This window comes from Crocuta crocuta, unplaced genomic scaffold (assembly GCF_008692635.1).
Source record: "Crocuta crocuta isolate KB4526 unplaced genomic scaffold, BGI_CrCroc_1.0 scaffold50, whole genome shotgun sequence".
Classification (NCBI taxonomy): domain Eukaryota; kingdom Metazoa; phylum Chordata; class Mammalia; order Carnivora; family Hyaenidae; genus Crocuta; species Crocuta crocuta.
The window spans coordinates 8,334,163-8,354,873 of NW_027527428.1; the positions used below are offsets into that span (position 1 = coordinate 8,334,163).

Genomic DNA, 20,711 nt, shown 5'->3' on the forward strand with positions numbered 1-20,711 from the left:
CCAAGGGGGGTGGTGTGGGGGGGGGGGGGGGGCTGTTGAGAACGGAATGCCCACATATACCCCGTGGCAAAGCTAGAAGAGTTTCCACCGTCACCCTGCCCACCGGGTGCTTCACTATCACCCGAGCGGACCTGGCTTCCTGAGGCGTGTGTGGGATGGTGGTCAGGAAAGAGGGAAGGTACGGGGTCCACGGAGGCCCAGCCTGCTCCACCAGAGAAGCTGGTGGCCAGGGAGCCCACTTCCTGTGACTCATAGATGACAACTGTGAAAAAAATAAAACACCTCTGGACTGCTAAACAAACAAACAAACAAACCCAAACTTTACTTTAAGACCCAACTTCCAGTTACCTGGCCAACATTCACAACTAGGAGTAAAACCCGTGAGGCTCACACACACGCAGAGCCCTGGCTGGGAGCCCGTGGAGCCACAAACACAGTGTGCTGGTTCCTCAGGAGCACTGAATATCCACCATGGCTGGGGGCGTACACAGGCCACACTCACAAAACTTAGGTGTGGAGGAACGCATGCTCGGTTATGGGGTTTTTTCCCCTGTGAAGCCCCTGACCGTGGGAATGAGCTGCCTCCGCCTCCACCTCTCAGTCTCCAGACCCTGAGCTCTCCGGCTTCCCGCTGGGCTGCCAGAGGGTCCTTGCGACCTGACCTCCCCGTCGCCTTCTGCTGATGCTGTAAGCATCAGACCAGCACAAAGGCCTCTCCTTGGTCGGCAGCAGGCCCTTCCCCATGGGGATCGTCCAGGGCCAGCTGCACACGCTTAGGTGCTCACACCCCAACTGCACTGCAGACCAGGGATCTCCCAGCCAGTCCTGCGCACTGTGAGACGCAGGGGGACTGTGGGGCCAGGCTGAACAAACCCCCCTCTCAGCCACCACTGGGCATCCAGGGGGCATTTGCTCCAGAAGTGCTAAACCAGAATCAGGGATGGCACCCACCATGGGCTTTGGATGAGGCACACGGATGCCAACAGCAGGTCCACCCTCTCAACCCACGAGTCGAGGTAAACTACACCCTGTCCCATCTGAAGGGACCGTGCTCACTCTTCAGGTGCTCATGCCGCTCCCAGGACATGAGCTCAGCTGGCCCTGCTCTGAAGTGGGATCACTCAGTGAGCTGTTACTGCAGACTCCTGTGGGGAAAGAGCAGCCCACTCTTGTAGGGTGGGCTGAGGGTGCACTGAGCAGAGGGTGCGCATGCTAGAAGGACAGAGGGACGATGGCACTCACAGCCCCTTCACCAGGAAGACAGAGGTGCCTGCCACCCTCCTCCGCCTGGCTTTCCCATAACTCTGTGTCCACCAGGAAGGACGTTCACCAGCTTGCTGCTAACATAGCGAGGCCAGATCACCTCCAAATCCTCCCAAGCCCCCTGGAGACACAGCAATTCAGGGATGTAGGAACTCCCACCACTGGCCTGCAAGGGCCCACTGTCCAAGGCCACAGCGGGGGAGCGGGGGAGTGCTGCATCCAAAAGCTGTAGGAGGCACACAGCTCTGCAAGGTGCCCCCACTCCTCCTGCGGGGCTGCCTCGCCTTCTTCCTGCCTTCCTGAAACCACGTACCCCACCGCTCTCCCCCTCTGCACCGGAGACCCCACCTCTGGCCCAGGCCAGAGACAGTGGCTCCCTGACTCACCCAGCACCTGTCCCAGAGCTGATGTCTGCTCGGCAGTGTCCAGTAAGTGGGTGGGTAAATGTTATCCCGGGAGCTGCCTCATGGCACCCCAACTTCAGACACCCTGAAATTCCTTATGTATCCCTAGACTTGGCGGTCCATTTGCACCTATGCATGAAGAACCACCCAAAAACATTTTCAGTATGGAAAACAAATCTCACTCTCTTAAGCCATCAGCACTGGTGATGAACTCTTCAGAAGTTTTAATGCAGAGCATATTTTAAACGTCTGTGGCAGCTCAGGACAGCTGCCTGTCACCGGGCATGAGCACCCGCTTCAGCCTCACAGGAGGCTTGCTGAGGGGCCAGGGCTCAGTGCTGGGCAACCTCCCCTGGGGGCTTCCAGGAGAAGCCACAACCTGCCAGCACTGTATGTCAGAGCATGTTTCTGACATCTTTTCATTTCCAACTAGAAAGCATCAGAGATTCAGAATTCTATGTAAACTTTTAGCGTCTCCTGGAGTCTGTGGAAGCTGACTGCTACGAAGATCTGTATTTGCACATATCCGTGGTTCTAAAACCTGGCTGGCTCCGATCTCGTCAGGATCTGGTGAGTGCTGCGGAGCCGCACGCAGGCCCTGATGCTCCTACAAAGGTGCCCTCGCACCCCCTGGCTTTCTCGCCGTCAAATGCCACACTGTCTCCCACTTCCTTCGCGCTCTGGGCTCTAGCTTGGATGTAGGCAGCACTGGCCGCAAGCAGCCTCCTGTCACAGTAAGTTTGTGCTCACTTGGGAGCCTAAACCTAAGTTCCTCAAACATCATCTGTGTGCTGCCAGGAAGGGGTTTTGCAGCCGTGAGTCAGGCCTGTGACCAGCTGACTTCCTGGAGGACATGGCTGGTCCCATTCAAGCAGGGAGTGGTCATGAGGAAGCTGTGGGTGCTGGCTTCCTGCCTGTCTGGAGGCGTCACCAGCCAGTGACATCACACCGCTGCCGTCAGGACCCTAGGACGTATAGTGACCCCGATGGCACTATGCCAGCTGAGAGGTCACTTCTCAGTGAAGTAGTGCAACTGGGCACTTCCAAACCTCTTACCCGTTCCACCTTCCGGGAGCTTCCAGCCTGAGGGGCAGTGTAGTAGCTTCTCAAGATGCAGCTGAGGGGCCATTTTTTTTAATCTTCTTATAGGTATATTTCAAGGACATGTTTACATTAAAAATGTGTCGTTTTAAGCAATGTAAGTGCAGTTACAATTCAGGAACTGAGAATCTTCAACATCAAGCTGAAAGAGAGGCCCTGGGGGGGAGCGTGCACACGTGTTTACAGGGCAGACCAGGTACCTGCAGCCAAAGACCCCGAGTCACAGAGTCGTGTGAGGAGCTGGGCAGCTAGAGAGGAAGCACAAGGTGCTGAATTTCTTAGAAGCAGAAAGTCAGTACACTAAATTCAAAGCTCCAAAACAAAGGACCACTGGAAGGGAATTTATTCCTCTGGATGAACAAAAGTTGTTCAAGCTCTTGGGAGATTCTATCTTGTGCACTTTTCAGCCCCTCAGAGTTCCTCACGCTGCACAGGTTGCCGAGGATAGCTTGCTGAGGCCCTACACACGGCCTGGGGACTGCCCGAGCCCTCCGACACCCAGAGCCTGTGAGAAATGCCGAGCTCAGGCCCTACCTGATGCCCAGATCAGGTCCCTGGGGCTTGTCATGAGTACGTGGCGCTGGAGAAGCTTCAGTGCGGGTGCGGATACAGCACCGTGGCAGAAGGGAGCAGGACCCAGAGTTGGGGGCAGGGGAGGCCGCCCTCTGGAGTAGCTGGCACGGCAGCTGTTTTAAGCAGCCCTGCAGACCTTTCTATTTGATACTTTCTAAGATCAGCGATCATCACAGTAATTCAGACATTTTCACTAAAACTTCAGCACAGATGTTTAAGCAGTGGATGCTGGAGCTAGACGCAGGCTTTGGGGATCAGCCACCCGGGCTGCTCGAGACCTGGAACTACACAGGGGTGAGTGTCCTTGGGCCTGCGATGCCCTCCAGGCCCAGATGGGAAGGTGACACCTCCAGGCCCAAATGGGAAGGTGACACAGGGCTCCCGGTCGGGAAATGAGGCCCTCAGCCCGTGAGTACCCAGGAAGACAGTGCTGGTTCATGGAGGACACCTGGGAAGCCCTTCTGAAATTGAGAACTGTAGTCTCACGTTTTCTAGGTAATAAGAATAATCCTTTAAACTGCTAACACAATATAGCTTTCAGCGTGTGCTTCTATATCCTGGGCACATGGCATTGGAAATGCTTATGAAAACAAAACCAAACCAAGGAGCCCTGTGTGCACAGGAAAACAGCCTTGAGTGTCTAGAGATCTGAGAGCCACTGCTCATGCTCTGATGGGGCAGTTTTTTTTTTTTTTCCTTAATCCTTTATTTTATTTTTTCTAATTAAATTTTTTTTTCTTAGTTTATTGTCAAGTTGGTTTCCATATAACCCAGTGCTCATCCCAACAAGTGCCCTCCCCCATGCTCTGATGGGGCAATTCTAGCCTAAAGAAGAGCCTTAATGCAAACAGCTGCAAAGACACTTTCATCAAAGTGGACAACAACTCAGAGACAGATAGACGTAGGACTCACACTCAGGGACAGAAGACTCACACTTGGGGATAGACACAAGACACACTCAGGGACAGACACCAAGATTCACACTCAGGACAGATGCCAGGACTCACAAGTGTCAGGGACACATGCCGGGGACATGCATTGAGGACACGCACATGCACTGGGGACAGACATCAGGACTCACACTTAAGGACAGATGCCAGGACTCACACATGTTGGGGATAGACACAGGATGCACATGCACTAGGGACAAATGCCTGGACTTACACTTGTCGGGTGCTGGGCAGCAGCTTCCAGTTGCAGCCTCACCCTCTGAGGCATCATAACGTCGTCCTGAAGCAAAGAACAGTTTAAACTCACATAAAGCAACTCCCACAAAGAAGAAACAAACAGACAGAAAAGCCTACAGCAAAATGGGCAAAAGCCAAGAACAGGCAATTCAGATGCTACTCACAGGACCAGGAACCCCGTTAGTTGGCAAGGAGATGCTGGCAGTCCCCACAATGGCTCACACACTGTCATGTGCAAGCACTCTAGAGGGCGCTTGGCCTCATCCAGCAATCTGAGGATACACATCCCTAAGACACAGGCCCCATACCACTGGGAAGGGGCATCTTGTATGCCCAGTCTTGGATTTGCTTGGCCTTCAAATACTTGTAGAACAAATGGAGTGTCCATTCAAGACTGAATTATATTTCTGATTACTTCACCAGTTACAAAATGCTCATATATGCTTTTTTTTTTTTTTTTTTTCAAATTACAATCTTCTATAGTTGAAGACACGGCAGCTAAAATTATCCCTGTTTTGTAGCCAGAGAAAACAAGGCTTGAGAAGGCTATGTATTTCACCCAAGGTCTCATAGCACTTACATGCCTTACATGTTAAAATTTGAACATGGGATTAACTGAGAAACCAACATACACCAAAAGCAAAACTGCCCAGAAATTCCTGGCTCTCATGAATGTTCTAAAGTAAGTTTCCACCACCTCCTGAACTAGAATCACCTCCGGAGTATCTGAATAAAGTCAACCCCTGCAAATACACAGAATACTTAAGACAGCTAACACACCCACTGACAATTAGCAGAGAAATTCCAGGAGAAAGGCAAGGAACAGGGAATCAAACCTGAAACCAAGCAGCACAACAGGTACCCCACGATTTCAGAGTGCGCACTGGCCTGTAAGTCACAGAGAAGCTCCCTGTTCTCCCCAGACCATTTTGAAAGAAGAAAAACTCGCTGATGGGATGAATGAAAAGTTCTTTATTACACAAGAAAAGCCACATGGTATTTTATTTTATTTTATTTTATTTTTTTCACATGGTATTTTAATAACAAGCCCAGATGTGTTTCTGCTGGTGGCCGTGATCTGCACCACTTTTCGCATCCTGGAAAGGGCCCTGTTCTGGTCAAGGTCCACAGGGTTCACAGCCGGTGCCAAACACTAGGAGTTAGTTTTAACTAAAGTCAGCTGGTTTTTGAAATGCAAAGGCGAGGAGTCCAAGGGGTGGATACACAGTCCTGACTCTTCAGGGCACAGGAGGGGGGCTCCGAAACCCCCACATGTGTTTCTGCCTGGGAGTATGCAAGGTCCCCAGACTGGCTGCAGTTCCACAATGATACCCAGTTAAGGAACAACGTTCTTGACAGCCTGGGGCAAAGGATGTTGATGTTTTATAAAAATAACATCAATTGAGAATGAAATGCCATTTCCTTTCTGCCCACAAAAATTTTAGGTAGAAACAAGCTCATCTAGTCAAAGAATAGCTCATGTGGTTCAAAGAAACCTGGAGCTTCAAATTAAGTAGCTTCTGAGTGAGAATGGCCCTGGGAGACAGAGGCTCCTGGGGACGGCTAGGGCCTTGGTCAGGCAAGAGCTAGAGGCGGACAGAAGCCGGATGGACAGGGGTGTAGGACGCGCTGCCTGCAGGTCAAAGTTACCACCAGCCACGAGAAGATCTCCCTCTATGGCATAAAGCAAGGTCAGTGTGTGTGTGTGGGGGGGGGTAAGTGTCTTTATGCTTGGCTTTCAGACTCAAAGAAGTAACCTGTTCACACCTCAACCCTCAGGAGGCACTGTGAAAAAGGGGAAGAGACAGAGCAGACCAACTAACAGGTTGAAACCCTGCTTGGAAAGTACAGGGTCGAAGGAATTATCTTATGTTAGCTACCTGTGTGTTTCTGCCGAAAATTCCGACTTCTAGAAAAGATTCTGGCCCACGGTCTACTACTTAGCTTGTGTGTGCCAGGGTAGGGTCCTGACCCCGGTCAAGAGGCCCCAAATTCCACCTGCAGAAGTGACACACTAGCCTTCAGCACACAAACAGTCCTGCTCTGTTCAGCTATTTTTTTTAAATCTTTTTAATGTTTTATTTATTTCAGTGAGAGACAGCGTGAGCAGGGGAGGGTCAGAGAGAGAGGGAGATACAGAATCTGAAGCAAGCTCCAGGCTCTGAGCTAGCTGTCAGCACAGAGCCCGACGTGGGGCTCGAACCCATGAACCATGAGATCATGACCTGAGCCGAAGTCAGACGCTTAACCGACTGAGCCACCCAGGCGCCCCTGTTCAGCTATCTTAAGAGTCTTAACAGCAATAGAGAGTTAATGAGAAGCACTGGCAGATACCGGGTCTGAATCCAGGAGCGGCTGTGAACAGGAAAGCACCAGCCACTTCTGCCCTGGAGGCCTCAATGAGCCAAGAAAGTCTGAGAGGAGGGAAATCAGAGCCCAGGGCTGCTCAGTGTCAGGGAGGGAGTTGGGTGCGGCTCACCCACAGCACTTCCAGCTCAGGCCACAGCTGCTGCCTCCCCAAGGTGACAGGAGCTCAAGGGACAATGGCCACATGGCCCCAGGCACCTGGCTGAAGTGAGGGGAGCCTCTGAGGGAGGACTCTTACGCGAGGCAAGGCCCCAGATGGCACAGGTGCTCAAATCCAAACCCAGCGGCCAGCACACGAGGGTCACCAGGCAGAGAAAGCAACATGCAGTAAGGCTCCCGGAAAGCAAACATTTAAGAAAATAACTCAAAAGAGTTCAAAATCAATATTATTAAGCAGTACACTGGAAAATATCTGTTTGATAAAACAGGTGGAAGCAGCAAGGGAAGAATAGAGGAAGAGAAGAAACGCGAGGCAGAAAGTGAACAGGGAACGCACAGGCACACACAGCCAAATAAACAACAGCAAATGTGAATACACTCAATCGTTTAACCAAAACTAAAGACTGTCAGATTGGATTTAAAAACACTCACAGAAACAAAGTAAGATCCACCCACACGCTATTTGCAAGAGACAGACATCAGGTTCAGACACAGAACAATCAAACGTGGGAGGACAGAAGACCCCAAGCAAACTGGAGCCAGCGGAGACAGACAGGCCTTTGGCAACAGGACGCCACTGGAGACGAGAAGAGGCCGCCTGTGGACAGAGGGCCACCATCAGAAGGAAGTGAAGGTTGTAAATGCACTTCCCTGCTGGCCACAGAGGAGGAAGAAACAAAACGGACAGGGTCACCAGGACCCTGAAGGAAGAAAGGGACAGAAGAGCAAGAGCTGGAGATCGGGACGCGCGGTGAGCACCGGACGTCCGGGACAGCTGGGCAGGTGAGGCCGCCTGCAGAGCTCAGCCCACCAGCGCAGGCTCGTCCACGTAGCAGGGGCCACAAATGTTAAAGCACTAAGATCATATAAGACCTGTTCTCTGACCACAGTGAAATCAAGTCAGAAACCGAAAACAGGAGGGTACTTGGGAAATCTATCACCAATACGCAGGAATGAACAACACACTTCTTTACTTGTTTTAATTTATGTCTTTATTTTATTTTGAGAGACAGAGATAGAGAACAAGCGGAGGAGGGGCAGAGAGAGAGAGGGAGACACAGAATCTGAAACAGGCTCCAGGCTCTGAGCTGTCAGCATAGAGCCCGACGCGGGGCTCGAACCCACAAACCATGAGATCATGACCTGAGCTGAAGTCGGACACTCAACCAACCAGGCGTCCCAACAACGCACTTCTAAACAGCTAGCAGCTGCATAAGAAATCACAATTTTAAAATATTCTGAGCTGAATGAAATGAAAAATGACATAGCAATACAGCAAAAGCCACACCTGTACCAACGAAGACTGATTTCTTAAGAAACAACAGTAAAATTGGGGCGCCTGGGTGGCTTAGTCGGTTGGGCGTCCGACTTTCGCTCGGGTCATGATCTCGGGGTTCGTGGGTTCGAGCCCCGCGTCGGGCTNTTAAAAAAAAGAAACAACAGTAAAAAAGAGCAAATTAAACCAAAAGCAAGAAGAAAATAATGAAGATCACAGCAGAAACAGAAAAAAAAAAAAACCAGAGAAAAGAAAAGCAGCAAAATCAAACAATGATTGGTTCTTTGAAAACATCAAATTTAACAAACTTTTAGCTAGACTGGAGACCAATAAACTTTTTCTATAAAGGGCGACGGAGTAAATGTTTTAGTCTTTGTGGCCATATGTGGTTTCTGCCAATATTCTTCTTTGTTGTTGTTGTTTGTCTGTTATTTTGTTTTTACAACATTTTAAAAATAAAAAGACCATTTTTAGCTCAGAGACCATAAAAAACAGGCTGCCAGTGGGTTTGTTCCATGAGCTGTCATCTGCTGAATCCTAAACGAGACAGACCAAGGAAAAGTAACTAAATTCAAGAATGAAAAGGAAGACAGCAAGGCTGGCCTCAGAGAAGTTAAGACAACAGTATGAGAGTCCAAATCAACTCTTTAGACAAATCAATTAGACAAAACAGATAATTCCCAGGAAGATGTGGGTTTCTGAAATTGACTGAAGAAGAAATATAAACTCTGAAGAGATCTATAAAAAGTAAAAAAAAGTATTGAAGCCTAGTAATTAAAAATCTCTCATGACAAAAAAACTTTTTTAAAAAAAACCAACACAGTTGCAATGTGTTTGTCAGCAAAATAAAATTTCGAAGTGCTGCCTATTAAAAAAAAAATCTCTCCCCACAAAAAAGTCCAAGTTGAGATGGCATGAGTAGTGAATTCTACCAAACACTTAAAGGAGAAACAGGGATGCTAGGCTGGCTCACTTGGTAAAGCACATGACTCTTGATCTCGGGATTGTGAGTTCAAGTTCCACGTTGGGTATAGAGGTTCCTTAAAAATAGATTCTTAAAAAAAAAAAAAGAAGAAGAAACAGAAGAAATGGTATGTCACCTTCACCACAAACCCTCCAGAAGTGGTAGAGGCAGGGATACGTCCTATTCACTCCAAGTGGCTAGTACTTCCCAGTACCCATGTTAGAGCAATATGACGCATGAGCATGGATGAAGGAATGTTTGACAAAATATTGGCAAACCAAATCAGCAACACGTACAAAGGTTTACTCCAGACCAAGTGGGATTTCCCTGGAAATGCAAGGTTGCTTTACCATCTGAAAGTCAATTAATGTCAGACATTATATTGTCAAAAAAAGAACAATTGCTATAAGATGACCTCAATAAATGCAGAAAAAGGATTTCACAAAATCTAGTGAACATTCAGGATAAAAATCGCTACAGTTAGCATCTGAAAGGTGAGCAATAAAAGGCTTCTCCTGAGACTGGGAGTGAGGGAAAATGTCTGCCTTTGTGCTCAGAGCACTTCACGGAGCTTCTGGTCAGTGGGATTGGGCAATAAAGGAAAGTAAAAGGCATCCAGGCTGGAAGGGAAGAGGTGAACCTGTCTCAGTTTGCAGAAAGCATGAGTTTGTATGCAGAGAATCCTAAGGAATCTACACACATACACACACACACACACACACACACACACACACANCAAGTTCAGCAAGGTCACAGAATACGGGATCAAAACACAAAAAACTATTTCTGTTGACGACTTCCTTCACTGTGCAGAAACTTATTTCGATGAAATCTCAAGAGTTTATTTTTGCTTTTGTTTCCCTTGCTTCAGGAGACACACCTAGGAAAATGTTGCTACAGCCGAGGTCAAAGAGGTTGCTGCCTGTTTTCTCCTCTAGGATTTTTATGGTTTCAGGTCTCATATTTAGGCCTTTAATCCACAAAACTAAAAGGCAACTGACTCGGAACAGGGATGGCAGCAGACTAGAAGAACCCTGGGTGCGCCTCCTCCCATAAACACAACTAGCCCCAAATCACCCCAAATATCCCAGAAATCAACCTGAAGACTGATATACCCAAAGAGAGAAGAGGCCACAGTGGAGAAGGTTTACTAGGGGGCGGGGGTGGGGGGTGGAGAAGACAGCCAATGGAATGGGAGAAGATAACTGCAAATGACGCATCTGATAAAGGGTTAGTATCCAAAATCTGTAAAGAACTTATCAAACTCAGCATCCAAAATAATTAAAAATGGGCAGAAGACTGAATAGACTCTTCCAAAGAAGACATCTAGACGGCAAACAGACACATGAAAAGATGCTCAACACCACTCATCATCAGGGAAATATAAATCAAAATCACACTGAGATACCACTTAACACCTGTCAGAATGGCTAAAATTGACAACACAAGAAACAACAGGTGTTGGTGAGAATGTGGAGAAAGAGGAACCCTCTTACACTGTTGGTAGGAATGCAGATTGGTACAGCGACTGAGGAAAACAGTGTGGAGATTCCTCAAAATGTTAAAAATAGAACTACCCTATGACCCAGCAATTGCACTACTGGAAATTTACCCAAAGGATGCAAAAACACTAATTCAAAGGACAGATGCATCCTGATGTTTATATCAGCATTTACAATAGCCAAATTACAGAAATAGCCCAAGTGTCCATTATCTGATGAATGGATAAAGGTGTGAGACATACATATATATGACAGAATATTACTCTGCTGTAAAAAGGATTGAAATCTTTCAATTTGCAAGGACATGGGTGGAGATAGAGTGTTATTATGCCAAGCGAAATAAGCAGTCAGAGAAAGACAAATACCATATGGTTTCACTCATATGTGGAATTTAAGAAACAAATGAGAGAAACAAATGAGAAAAGGTAAAAAACAAAACACCAAAAACCAAAAACCAAAAAACAAAGAGAGAGAGAGACAGAGAGAGAAATCAAGAAACAGACTCTTCACTATAGAGAACACACTAATGGTCACCAGAGGGGAGGGGAGGTGGTGAAGTAGGTGTTGGGAATTAAGGGGTGCACCTGCTGTGATGAAATAAAATAAAATGATAAAAAAATAAATACAATTTATAGTTCAAAACATCCGATTGTATTTCTATACACTAGCATCAAGTAATCTGAAATAAAATAAAGTCATGCACTCATAATCACATAAAAGAATGAAACCATTAGACATACATTTAACAAAAGAAGTGCCAAGACTTGTACAGTGGAAATTAGGAAACATTGCTGAAACAAGTGAAAGACATAAATGAACAGAGAGACCTCACACATTAGTGGATCAGAAGACTTAATATTACAAACCAGCTCTCCCCAAACTGACCTATGGATTCACTACAAGTCAAAATCTCAACCTGCGTCTTTATGGAAATTGGCGAGCTGAACCTGAAATTCCCATGGAGAAATAAAGACCCAGAATGGTGATGGCAGTGTTGACGAAAGAAGAAACACGACGGAGAACTTAGGCTTTCTGACTCAAAACTCACAGCCACAGAGCTACTGCCCGGCCCGGGGAGGTATGCAGACCCACAAACAGAGCCGCAAGCAGGAGAATGGCCCAGGCAAGGCAGAGGCTGGGATCCCGGGACGGGAAGGGAAAAATGAGCGTTGACCCTCACCACACACAAAAGGAATTCAATGTAGACCACAGACCTACATGTGAGAGCTAAAACCAGAAACTCAGAAACATCTTGGTGACTCTGAGTTAAGCAAAGAATCCCTACACCTGACAACAAAACCCAAGTGATAGAAAGAAAACTCTGATCCACGGGCTTCATCAAAATTTCACATTTGTGTGCAGATATAAGCAGAAAGTGAACAGACTTGAAGGAAACGCCCACGGGGCAGGCCCTGAGGCCCCAAGGGGCTGTTGGGGGATGCAGTCCAACTGGAGGTACAGTGGCGGGAGACCTTCCTCTGCCTGGGGCATCTGCTCTTCTTCAGCTTTGGAAGAGAACTTCCCTAACTTTACGAAAGACAGGTATGACAATACCCTACAGCAAACAACATACTTAACAGTGAAAAAGTTCAGTGCACTCTGAGATGGGAAAGGAGACGAAAACGTCACTGTCATGACTTCTAGTTAACAGTTTACTAGACTAACAACTGTAAACATTTATGCTCCAATTGTGAAAGCACCCAAATATATAAATCAATTAATCACAAACATAAAGAAACTTATTGATAATAATACCATAATAGTAGGCGACTTTAACACCCCACTTATAGCAATGGACAGATTATCTAAACAGAAAATCAACAAGGAAACAATGGCTTTGGATGACACACTGGACCAAATGGACTTAACAGATACATACAGAACATTTCATCCTAAAGCAGCAGAATACACATTCTTCTCAAGTACACATGGAACATTCTCCAGAACAGATCACATACTGGGACATAAATTATCCCTCAATAAGTCAAAAAGTATCAAGATCATACTGTGCATATTTTCAGACCACAATGCTATGAAACTAGAAATCAACCACAAGAAAAAATGTGGAAAGATAACAAATACTTGCAGACTAAAGAACATCCTACTAAAGAATGAATGGGCTAACCAAGAAGTTAAAGAGGAAATTAAAAACTACATGGAAGCCAATGAAAATAACACCACAACCCAAAACCTCTGGGACGGAGCAAAGGCGGTCATAAGAGGGAAGTATATAGCAACCCAGGCCTTCCCAAAGAAGGAAAAAAGGTCTCATATACACAACCTAAATTTACACCTTAAAGAACTGGAAAAAGAATAGCAAATAAAACCCCAAACCAGCAGAAGACAGGAAATAATAAAGATTAGAGCAGCAATCAATGCTATTGAAACAAACAAACAAAAAAACAATAGAACAGATCAATGAAACCAGGAGCTGGTTCTTGGAAAGAATTAACAAAATTAGGGGTGCCTGGGTGGCTCAGTCAGTTAAGCTTCCGACTTCGACTCGGGTCATGATCTCGCAGTTCATGGATTCGAGCCCCGCGTCGGGCTCTGTGCTGACAGCTCAGAACCTGGAGCCTGCTTCGGATTCTGTGTCTCCCTTCCTCTCTGCCTTCCGCTGCTCACGCTCTCTCTCTCCGTCTCTCTCAGAAATAAATAAAAAACATTAAAGAATTAACAATACTGATAAACTCCTAGCCAGTTTTATCAAAAGATAAAGGAAAGGACTCTAAATAAATAAAATCAAGAATGAAAGAGGAGAGATCACAACCAACACAGCAGAAATTCAAACAATAATAAAATATTATGAGCAACTATTCGCCAATAAAATGGGCAATATGGAAAAAATGGACAAATTCCTAAAAAAAATATAAACTACCAAAACTGAAACAAGAAGAAATAGAAAAGTTGAATAGACCCATAACCAGTAAATAAATCGAATTAGTAATAAAAAATCTCCTAATAAACAAAGAGTCCAGGGCCAGATGGCTTACCAGAGGAATTCTACCAAACATTTAAAGAAGAGTTAAAACCTATTCTTTGGAAGCTGTTCCAAAAAATAGAAATGGAAGGAAAACTTCCAAACTCATTCTATGAAGCCAGCATTACCTTGATTCCAAAACCAGACAAAGACTCCACTAAAAAGGAGAACTACAGACCAATTTCCCTGGTGAACATGGATGCAAAAATCCTCAACAAGATATTAGCCAACCGGATCCAACAATACATTAAAAGAATTATTTACCACAACCAAGTGAGTTATATCTGGGATGCAAGCCTGGTTTATTATCTGCAAAACAATCGATGTGATACATCACATCAATAAAAGAAAGGATAAGAACCACATGACCTTCTCAATAGATGCAGATAAAGGATCTGACAAAATACAGGATCCTTTCTTAATAAAAACCCTCAAAAAAGTAGGGATAGAAGGATCACCTCTCAAGATCATAAAAGCCATATATGAAAGACCTACTGCTAGTATCATCCTCAATGGGGAAAACGGAAAGCTTTCCCCTAAGGTCAGGAACATGACAGGGATGTCCACTCTCACCACTGTTATTCAACACAGTATTGGAAGTCCTAGCCTCCGCAGTCAGACAACACAAAGGAATAAAAAGCATCCAAATTGGCAAGGAAGAAGTCAAACTCCTTGCATATGACATGATACTCTATACAGAAAACCCAAAAGATTCTACCAAAAAATTGCTGGAACAGATCCATGAATTCAGTAAAGTTGCAGGATATAAAATCAACGTACAAAAATCAGTTGCATTCCTTTACACCGATAATTTAGCAGCAGAAAGAGAAATCAAGGAATCCATTACATTTACAATTGCACCAAAAACCATAAAATACCCAGGAAAAAAACCTAACAGAAGAGGTGAAAAATCTATACGCTGAAAACTATAGAAAGTTTATGAAAGAAATCGAAGAAGACACACACACACACACACACACACACACACACACACGAAAAATCTTCCATGCTCCTGGATTGGAAGAACAGATATTGTTAAAACGTCAATCCTCCCTAAAGCAAACTACATATTCAGTGCAATCCCTATCAAAATAACAGCAGTATTTTTCACAGAGTTAAACAAACAATCCTTAAGTTTGTATGGAACCATAAAAGACCCCTAATAGCCAAAACAATCCTGAAAAAGAAAACCAAAGCTGGAGGCATCACAATCCCGGGCTTCAAGATGTATTACAGAGCTGTCATCATCAAGACAGTATGGTACTGGCACAAAGACAGACACTTTAATCAATGGAACAGAATAGACCAGAAATGGACCCACAAACATACAGCCAACTAATCTTTGACAAAGCAGGAAAGAATATCCAATAGAATAAAGATGGTCTCTTCAGCAAATGGTACTGGGAAAACAGGACAGTGAGATGCAGAAAAGTGAACTGGACCTCTTTCTTACACCAGACACAAAAAGAAACTCAAAATGGATGAAAGACCTAAACGTCAGACAGGAAGCCATCAAAATCCTAGAGGAGAAAGCAGGCAAAAACCTCTTTGACCTCAGCCACAGCAGTTTCTTACTCAACATGTCTCCAGAGGCAAAGGAAACAAGAGCAAAAATGTGCTACTGGGACCTCAGCAAAATAAAAAGGTTCTGCACAGAGAAGGAAACAATCAGCAAAACTAAAAGGCAACTGATGGAATGGGAGAAGATATCTGCAGATGACATATCAGACAAAGGGTTAGTATCCAAAATCTATAAAGAACTTATCAAACTCAACACCCAAAAAGCAAATATTCCAGTGAAGAAATGGTAAAAATACAGGAATAGACACTTCTCCAAAAAAGACATCCAGATGGCTAACAGATACATGAAAACATTACTCATCATCAGGGAAATATATATTAAAACTACAATGAGATACCGCCTCAGACCAGTCAGAATGGCTAAAATTAACAACTCAGGCAACAACAGATATGGACAAGGATGTGGAGAAGGAGGATCCCTTTTGCACTGCTGGTAGGATTACAAACTGATCAGGTTCCTCAAAAAATTACAAATAGAACTACCCTACAACCAGGCAATTACACTACTAGGTATTTATCTAAGGAATACAGGTGTGCTGTTTTGAAAGGGCACATAGCAGCACTATCAACAATAGCCAAAGTATGGAAAGAGCCCAAATGTCCATTGACAGATGAATGGATAAAAAGATGTGGGGGGTGTGTGTGTGTGTGTACACCCACACCCACACACACACCATGGAGTATTACTCAGCAATCAAAAACAATGAAATCTTGCCATTTGCAACTACGTGGGTGGAACTAGAGGGTATTATGCTAAGTGAAATAAGTCAATGAGAGAGAGACAAAAATACGACTTCACTCATGAGGAATTTAAGATACAAAACAGACGAACATAAGGGAAGGGAGGCAAAAAGAATATAAAAACAGGGATGAGGACAAAACATAAGGGACTTTTATTTATTTATTTANATAAGGGACTTTTAAATATAGAGAACAAACAGAAGGTTGCTGGAGGGGTTGTAGGAGGGGGGAGGGACTAAATGGGTGAGGGGCAATAAGGAAGACACTTGTTGGGATGAGCACTGAGTGTTACACACAGGGGATGAATCACTGCAATCTATTCCTGAAATCATTGTTGCACTATATGGTAACTAACTTGGATGTAAATTAAAAATAAATAAAACAGGGGCGCCTGGGTGGCTTAGTCGGTTAAGCGTNAAATAAAACAATTTACTAGAGACTCAAGTTAAGAAAAACAAACAAAAGGCACAAAGTTTAGAGGGGCACCTGAGTGGCTCAGTTGGTTGAGTGACTCTTGATTTTGGCTCAGGTCATGATCCTAGGGTTGGGACTAAGTCCTGCATCAGGCTCTGCAATGAGTGTGGAAGCTACTTGGGATTCTCTCTTTCTCCCTCTGCCCCTCTCCCCTGTTAGCACTCTGTCTTAGGAAGGAAGGAAGGAAGGAAGGGAGGAAGGAAGGGAAAAAGTAGGAAGGAAGGCAGGTAGGCAGGCAGGTAGGCAGGTAGGCAGGCAGGCAGGCAGGCAGGCAGGTAGGCAGGCAGGCAGGAAGTTGCACAAGGCTTAGAAAGAGGAAAAATGATTTTATACATAAACAACCCAAAGTAATCAACAGAGAAATATTGGAATTAAAAGTAAATTTAATGAGGTTTCAGAATATAAGATTGATAAGAAAAATTAAATTACTTTCTATGTATATAAAAATTAAATTAATTTCTCTATATCCACAAAATGCTCTAAACGATGCCACTTACAATATCAAAAAACATCAAATTATTCTCCTATATTGTTGGTGAGAATGTAAGGTGATACAACATCTCTAGAAAACAGTCTGGCAATTTCTCAAAATGTTAAACACAGAGTAACACAGCAATGCCACTCCTGGGTCTATACCCACGAGAACTGAACACATCTGTCTGCACAGGAACTTGTACAGGAATGCTCATGACCGCATTATGCATGATAGCCAAAAGGTGGACCCAAATGCTCATGAGATGGTAAATGTGGTCCATGCATGTAGTGGAACGTGACGCTACAACAGGAAGAAATGAAGCTCTGACTCTGGTTGCAATGTGATGGAAAAGCACAGGAAGCCAGTCACAGAGACCAAACTGTATTCATTCTACTTGTAGGAACTGTCCATAACGGGCAAGACACAGAGATAGAAAAGCAGCCAGCAGTGCCTGACTGGGAGCCAGGGGTGGTGACTAGGAGCTAATGGGGGCGTTTGTCCCATGGTGATGGCAATGTCCCCAAATTAGACCACGGTGATGACCACACAACACTGTGAACATACCAAAATCCACTGAACTGTATACTCTAAATGGGGAGATTTTATGTAAATTATAGCTCTGTAAGCTGATTAAAAAATGTTTTCTTAGAAACCAAATACCAAGCAATTAATTTAACGAAGGATTAAAGCCATGCATGGCTAAGTAAAAGAATGGACATATGTTCACCGTTAGGAAATCTAAACACCGTAAAGAGTTCGTCCTCCCATAACCGATTTATGGAGTCAACATAATTCCAATCAAAATCCTCACTAGAGATTCTGTGAAAATTAATAAAAGACTCTGACATTTATAAAAATGCAAAATGATTTAGAATAAAAATAGCTAAAAGTATTGAAGTAGATGAACAAGAGGGCTTACAGAATCAAACTACACTGTGTTTGTTCTCTAAAGCTGCAATGTGGCAAATGAAGGACAGACCAATAGCCTGACTGGACAGAACACAGAGGCCATAAACAGGCCCCCCACATACCCACACTGGAAAGCTGTTGAGCAAGGACCTTCCTTTCAATGAACAATGCTACAGCCACTGGAAATCCCTATGAAAAGGAGTCATTCAGGACCTCTACCCACATGCAAATAGAAGTGATTTCTAGATCAACTGTGGATCTGAATGGGAAAAGTAAAAAATATAAAGCTTTTAGAGAATGATATAGAAAAATATATTTGTGAGTGAGGTAAACAAAAATTTCACAGTTAGGGAAAAAAGCACTAAACAATAAGGAAAAGATTGATAAACTGGACTGCAGTAAATTGGGAATTTCTATTCATCTACAACTTTATTAAAAGACTAAAAGATAAAGCCACACAGTGTGGGAGGAGCTATTTGTAATTCATACATTCAACAAAGGACTTGTAACCAACTTATCTGAATAATTCCCTATTGAAGAAAAAAGAGGCAGCATCATTAAAAATGGGCAAGAGACATGAGCAGGCAGTACACAAAGAAAATATCCAATATCCACCTGCAACCTTGTCAGACATCAGGGAAATGAATTTAAAACCACAGACATGTACCACTATGTGACGACCAGATGACTGAAGTGAAGACGACAAGTCATAGGAAGGGCTGGGAGGAGAAAGGCCAGCCCGCACACCCTCGTGCCACCGGACAAGTGCCTGCTGCACGTGAGCACAGCACTGCGAGCATGCCAGTCCCTCTCCACACGTGTGACGAGTAGATGTACAGTGACATGTGTGCCAAAAGAGATGTATAAGCATTTTCTGGTGAAATCACTCAAACACCCAAATGTCGAACCAGCAGAAGGATGGAAGTGGCCTCTCCATACACTGCACTTTGACACAGCAATGAAAGTTAGTGAAGTGCTGCTACATAAAAACCAGCATTAATCTCCAAAATGTAACGTTAGGTAAGACAAACCAGACACAAGAGAATATATAAGGAATTACATAAAGATCAAAATAAGACAAAACTAACTGTGGGTGACAAGAAGGGAATGGGACTTCTGACAAGGAATGGGGGGCGTGTGGAGCCTGGCAACGCGCCAGTCCTGCACCCGCAGGTGACTGCATGGGACAGCTCGGTTCCCATAACTCAATGAACTTCATACTCACAACCTGTGCCCGGGACTATGTATATGTTAGACTTCAATAAAAATGAACAAGAGCAATTCCAAGTGGAGTTCAGATCAAAATATAAAAGGTAAAAAATGAAATAAAGCACCTGGAACTAAGAGAATAACCTCAGCACCTAAAAGTAGGAAAAAATATCTCAAGAAGAAGGTAGGAAGGACTGACTATAAAGAAAAAAATTACTAACTTGACCTACCTTAAAATTAAGAACTCTATTCATCATTAGATAGCTTTCAGAGAGTGAAAAGGCGAGCTACAGAGTGAGATATACTGGATACAAAAAGCTGTATATGATGCCACTTAGAAAAGTTCAGAAACAGGCAGGACTATCATGTAAGAAAATAGGAGCATATTTAACTTTGGGGGGAATAAGGAAGGTAAGCAGGAAGGAGCCCAAAGGGGCTTCTAGCGTGGCTACACAAAAGCTGCTGTATGATAATTCGCTGAGCTATACATTTATGTCTGGTGCTCTTCTTTATGCATGTTTTTCTTCACAGTGTAAGTGACGACACAAACACAGGGTTGTGAGCAGAACCCCTGCTGTGTGTCTCTGCCCCAGAGTCCTAGCCGGTGCAGTGAGTCAAGAACGGAGGATAAAGGCTCACAGTCAGACAGAAACACGTAAAAGTCTATTCATCACTTCACAGTGAATTCTTAATTAAAAAACAAACAAAAACCCAACTATAACTAATAAGGTAACTTAGCACATTTACAGCAATAAAACTGGCAGATTAACTTTTCATACTAATTTTTTATAGTACCAAACTCCATAAAATACTTAGTGATGTATTTTTTTAAGATTATGCAAGACCTGTATCCTGAAAACTACAAAACATTTCTGAGAAATGTGAGAAGGCCTAAATAAATGGAGAGATGTACCATGTTTATGGATTAGAACATTCAGTATTGATAAGACCCCAAAACGGATCTACAAATTCAATGCAATTCCAGTAACAGTCCAAGCAGATTTGACAGTGGATTCTAAATGTTTGCAGAAATTCAAAAGACCTAAAAACAAAGAAACAAACAAACAAACAACAATTTTGAAAAGGAAGAACACAGGTGGAGGATCTAACCATACCTAATTTTTTTCATCATGACTATGCTGTGGCTTCATTACTGCCGCGGGAACGAAGGCAGTGTGAAAGCAGCATGAGCACAGAGACACGCAGCCTGTGCTGTGTCTGCCACCCGACTTTCAACAGAGATGCCAAGCTCAGATGCTGGGACTGAGTTAGGAGAGGGAGAGGAGACTATCATCGCAATCCCTCCTTGACACCACACTCAGATTAATCCAAAACAGGTAACACACTTACATGTAAAAGACAAAACCATAAAACATAAAACCTCTAGGGAAAAACAGGGAGAAAGTGTTGGGGTAGACAAAGATTTCTTATTTTCTTAGAAGGGACACAAAAACACAAATCTTGACAGGAAAAACTGATAAAATGGACTTAAACACAATGAACAACTACTGTTCATTAAAACACTTTTCAGAAATGAAAACAAAAG

The 20,711-nt window shown here is 44.3% G+C and overlaps 1 protein-coding gene across 4 annotated transcripts in view; it reads right to left on the reverse strand.

Moving 5' to 3' along the window:
• QTGAL (queuosine-tRNA galactosyltransferase) overlaps positions 1 to 20,711 on the reverse strand; it is an 88,819-nt gene that overhangs the window by 47,222 nt on the left and 20,886 nt on the right. For 3 of the 4 annotated variants that reach the window (XM_077755937.1, XM_077755930.1, XM_077755947.1), the window contains one exon: positions 4,506 to 4,571. The exons of the other annotated variant lie outside the window; for it this stretch is intronic. In XM_077755937.1, the coding sequence (XP_077612063.1) occupies positions 4,506 to 4,571 (66 nt within the window). The remainder of the gene's footprint in view (positions 1 to 4,505; positions 4,572 to 20,711) is intronic. 4 annotated transcript variants of the gene reach the window in all.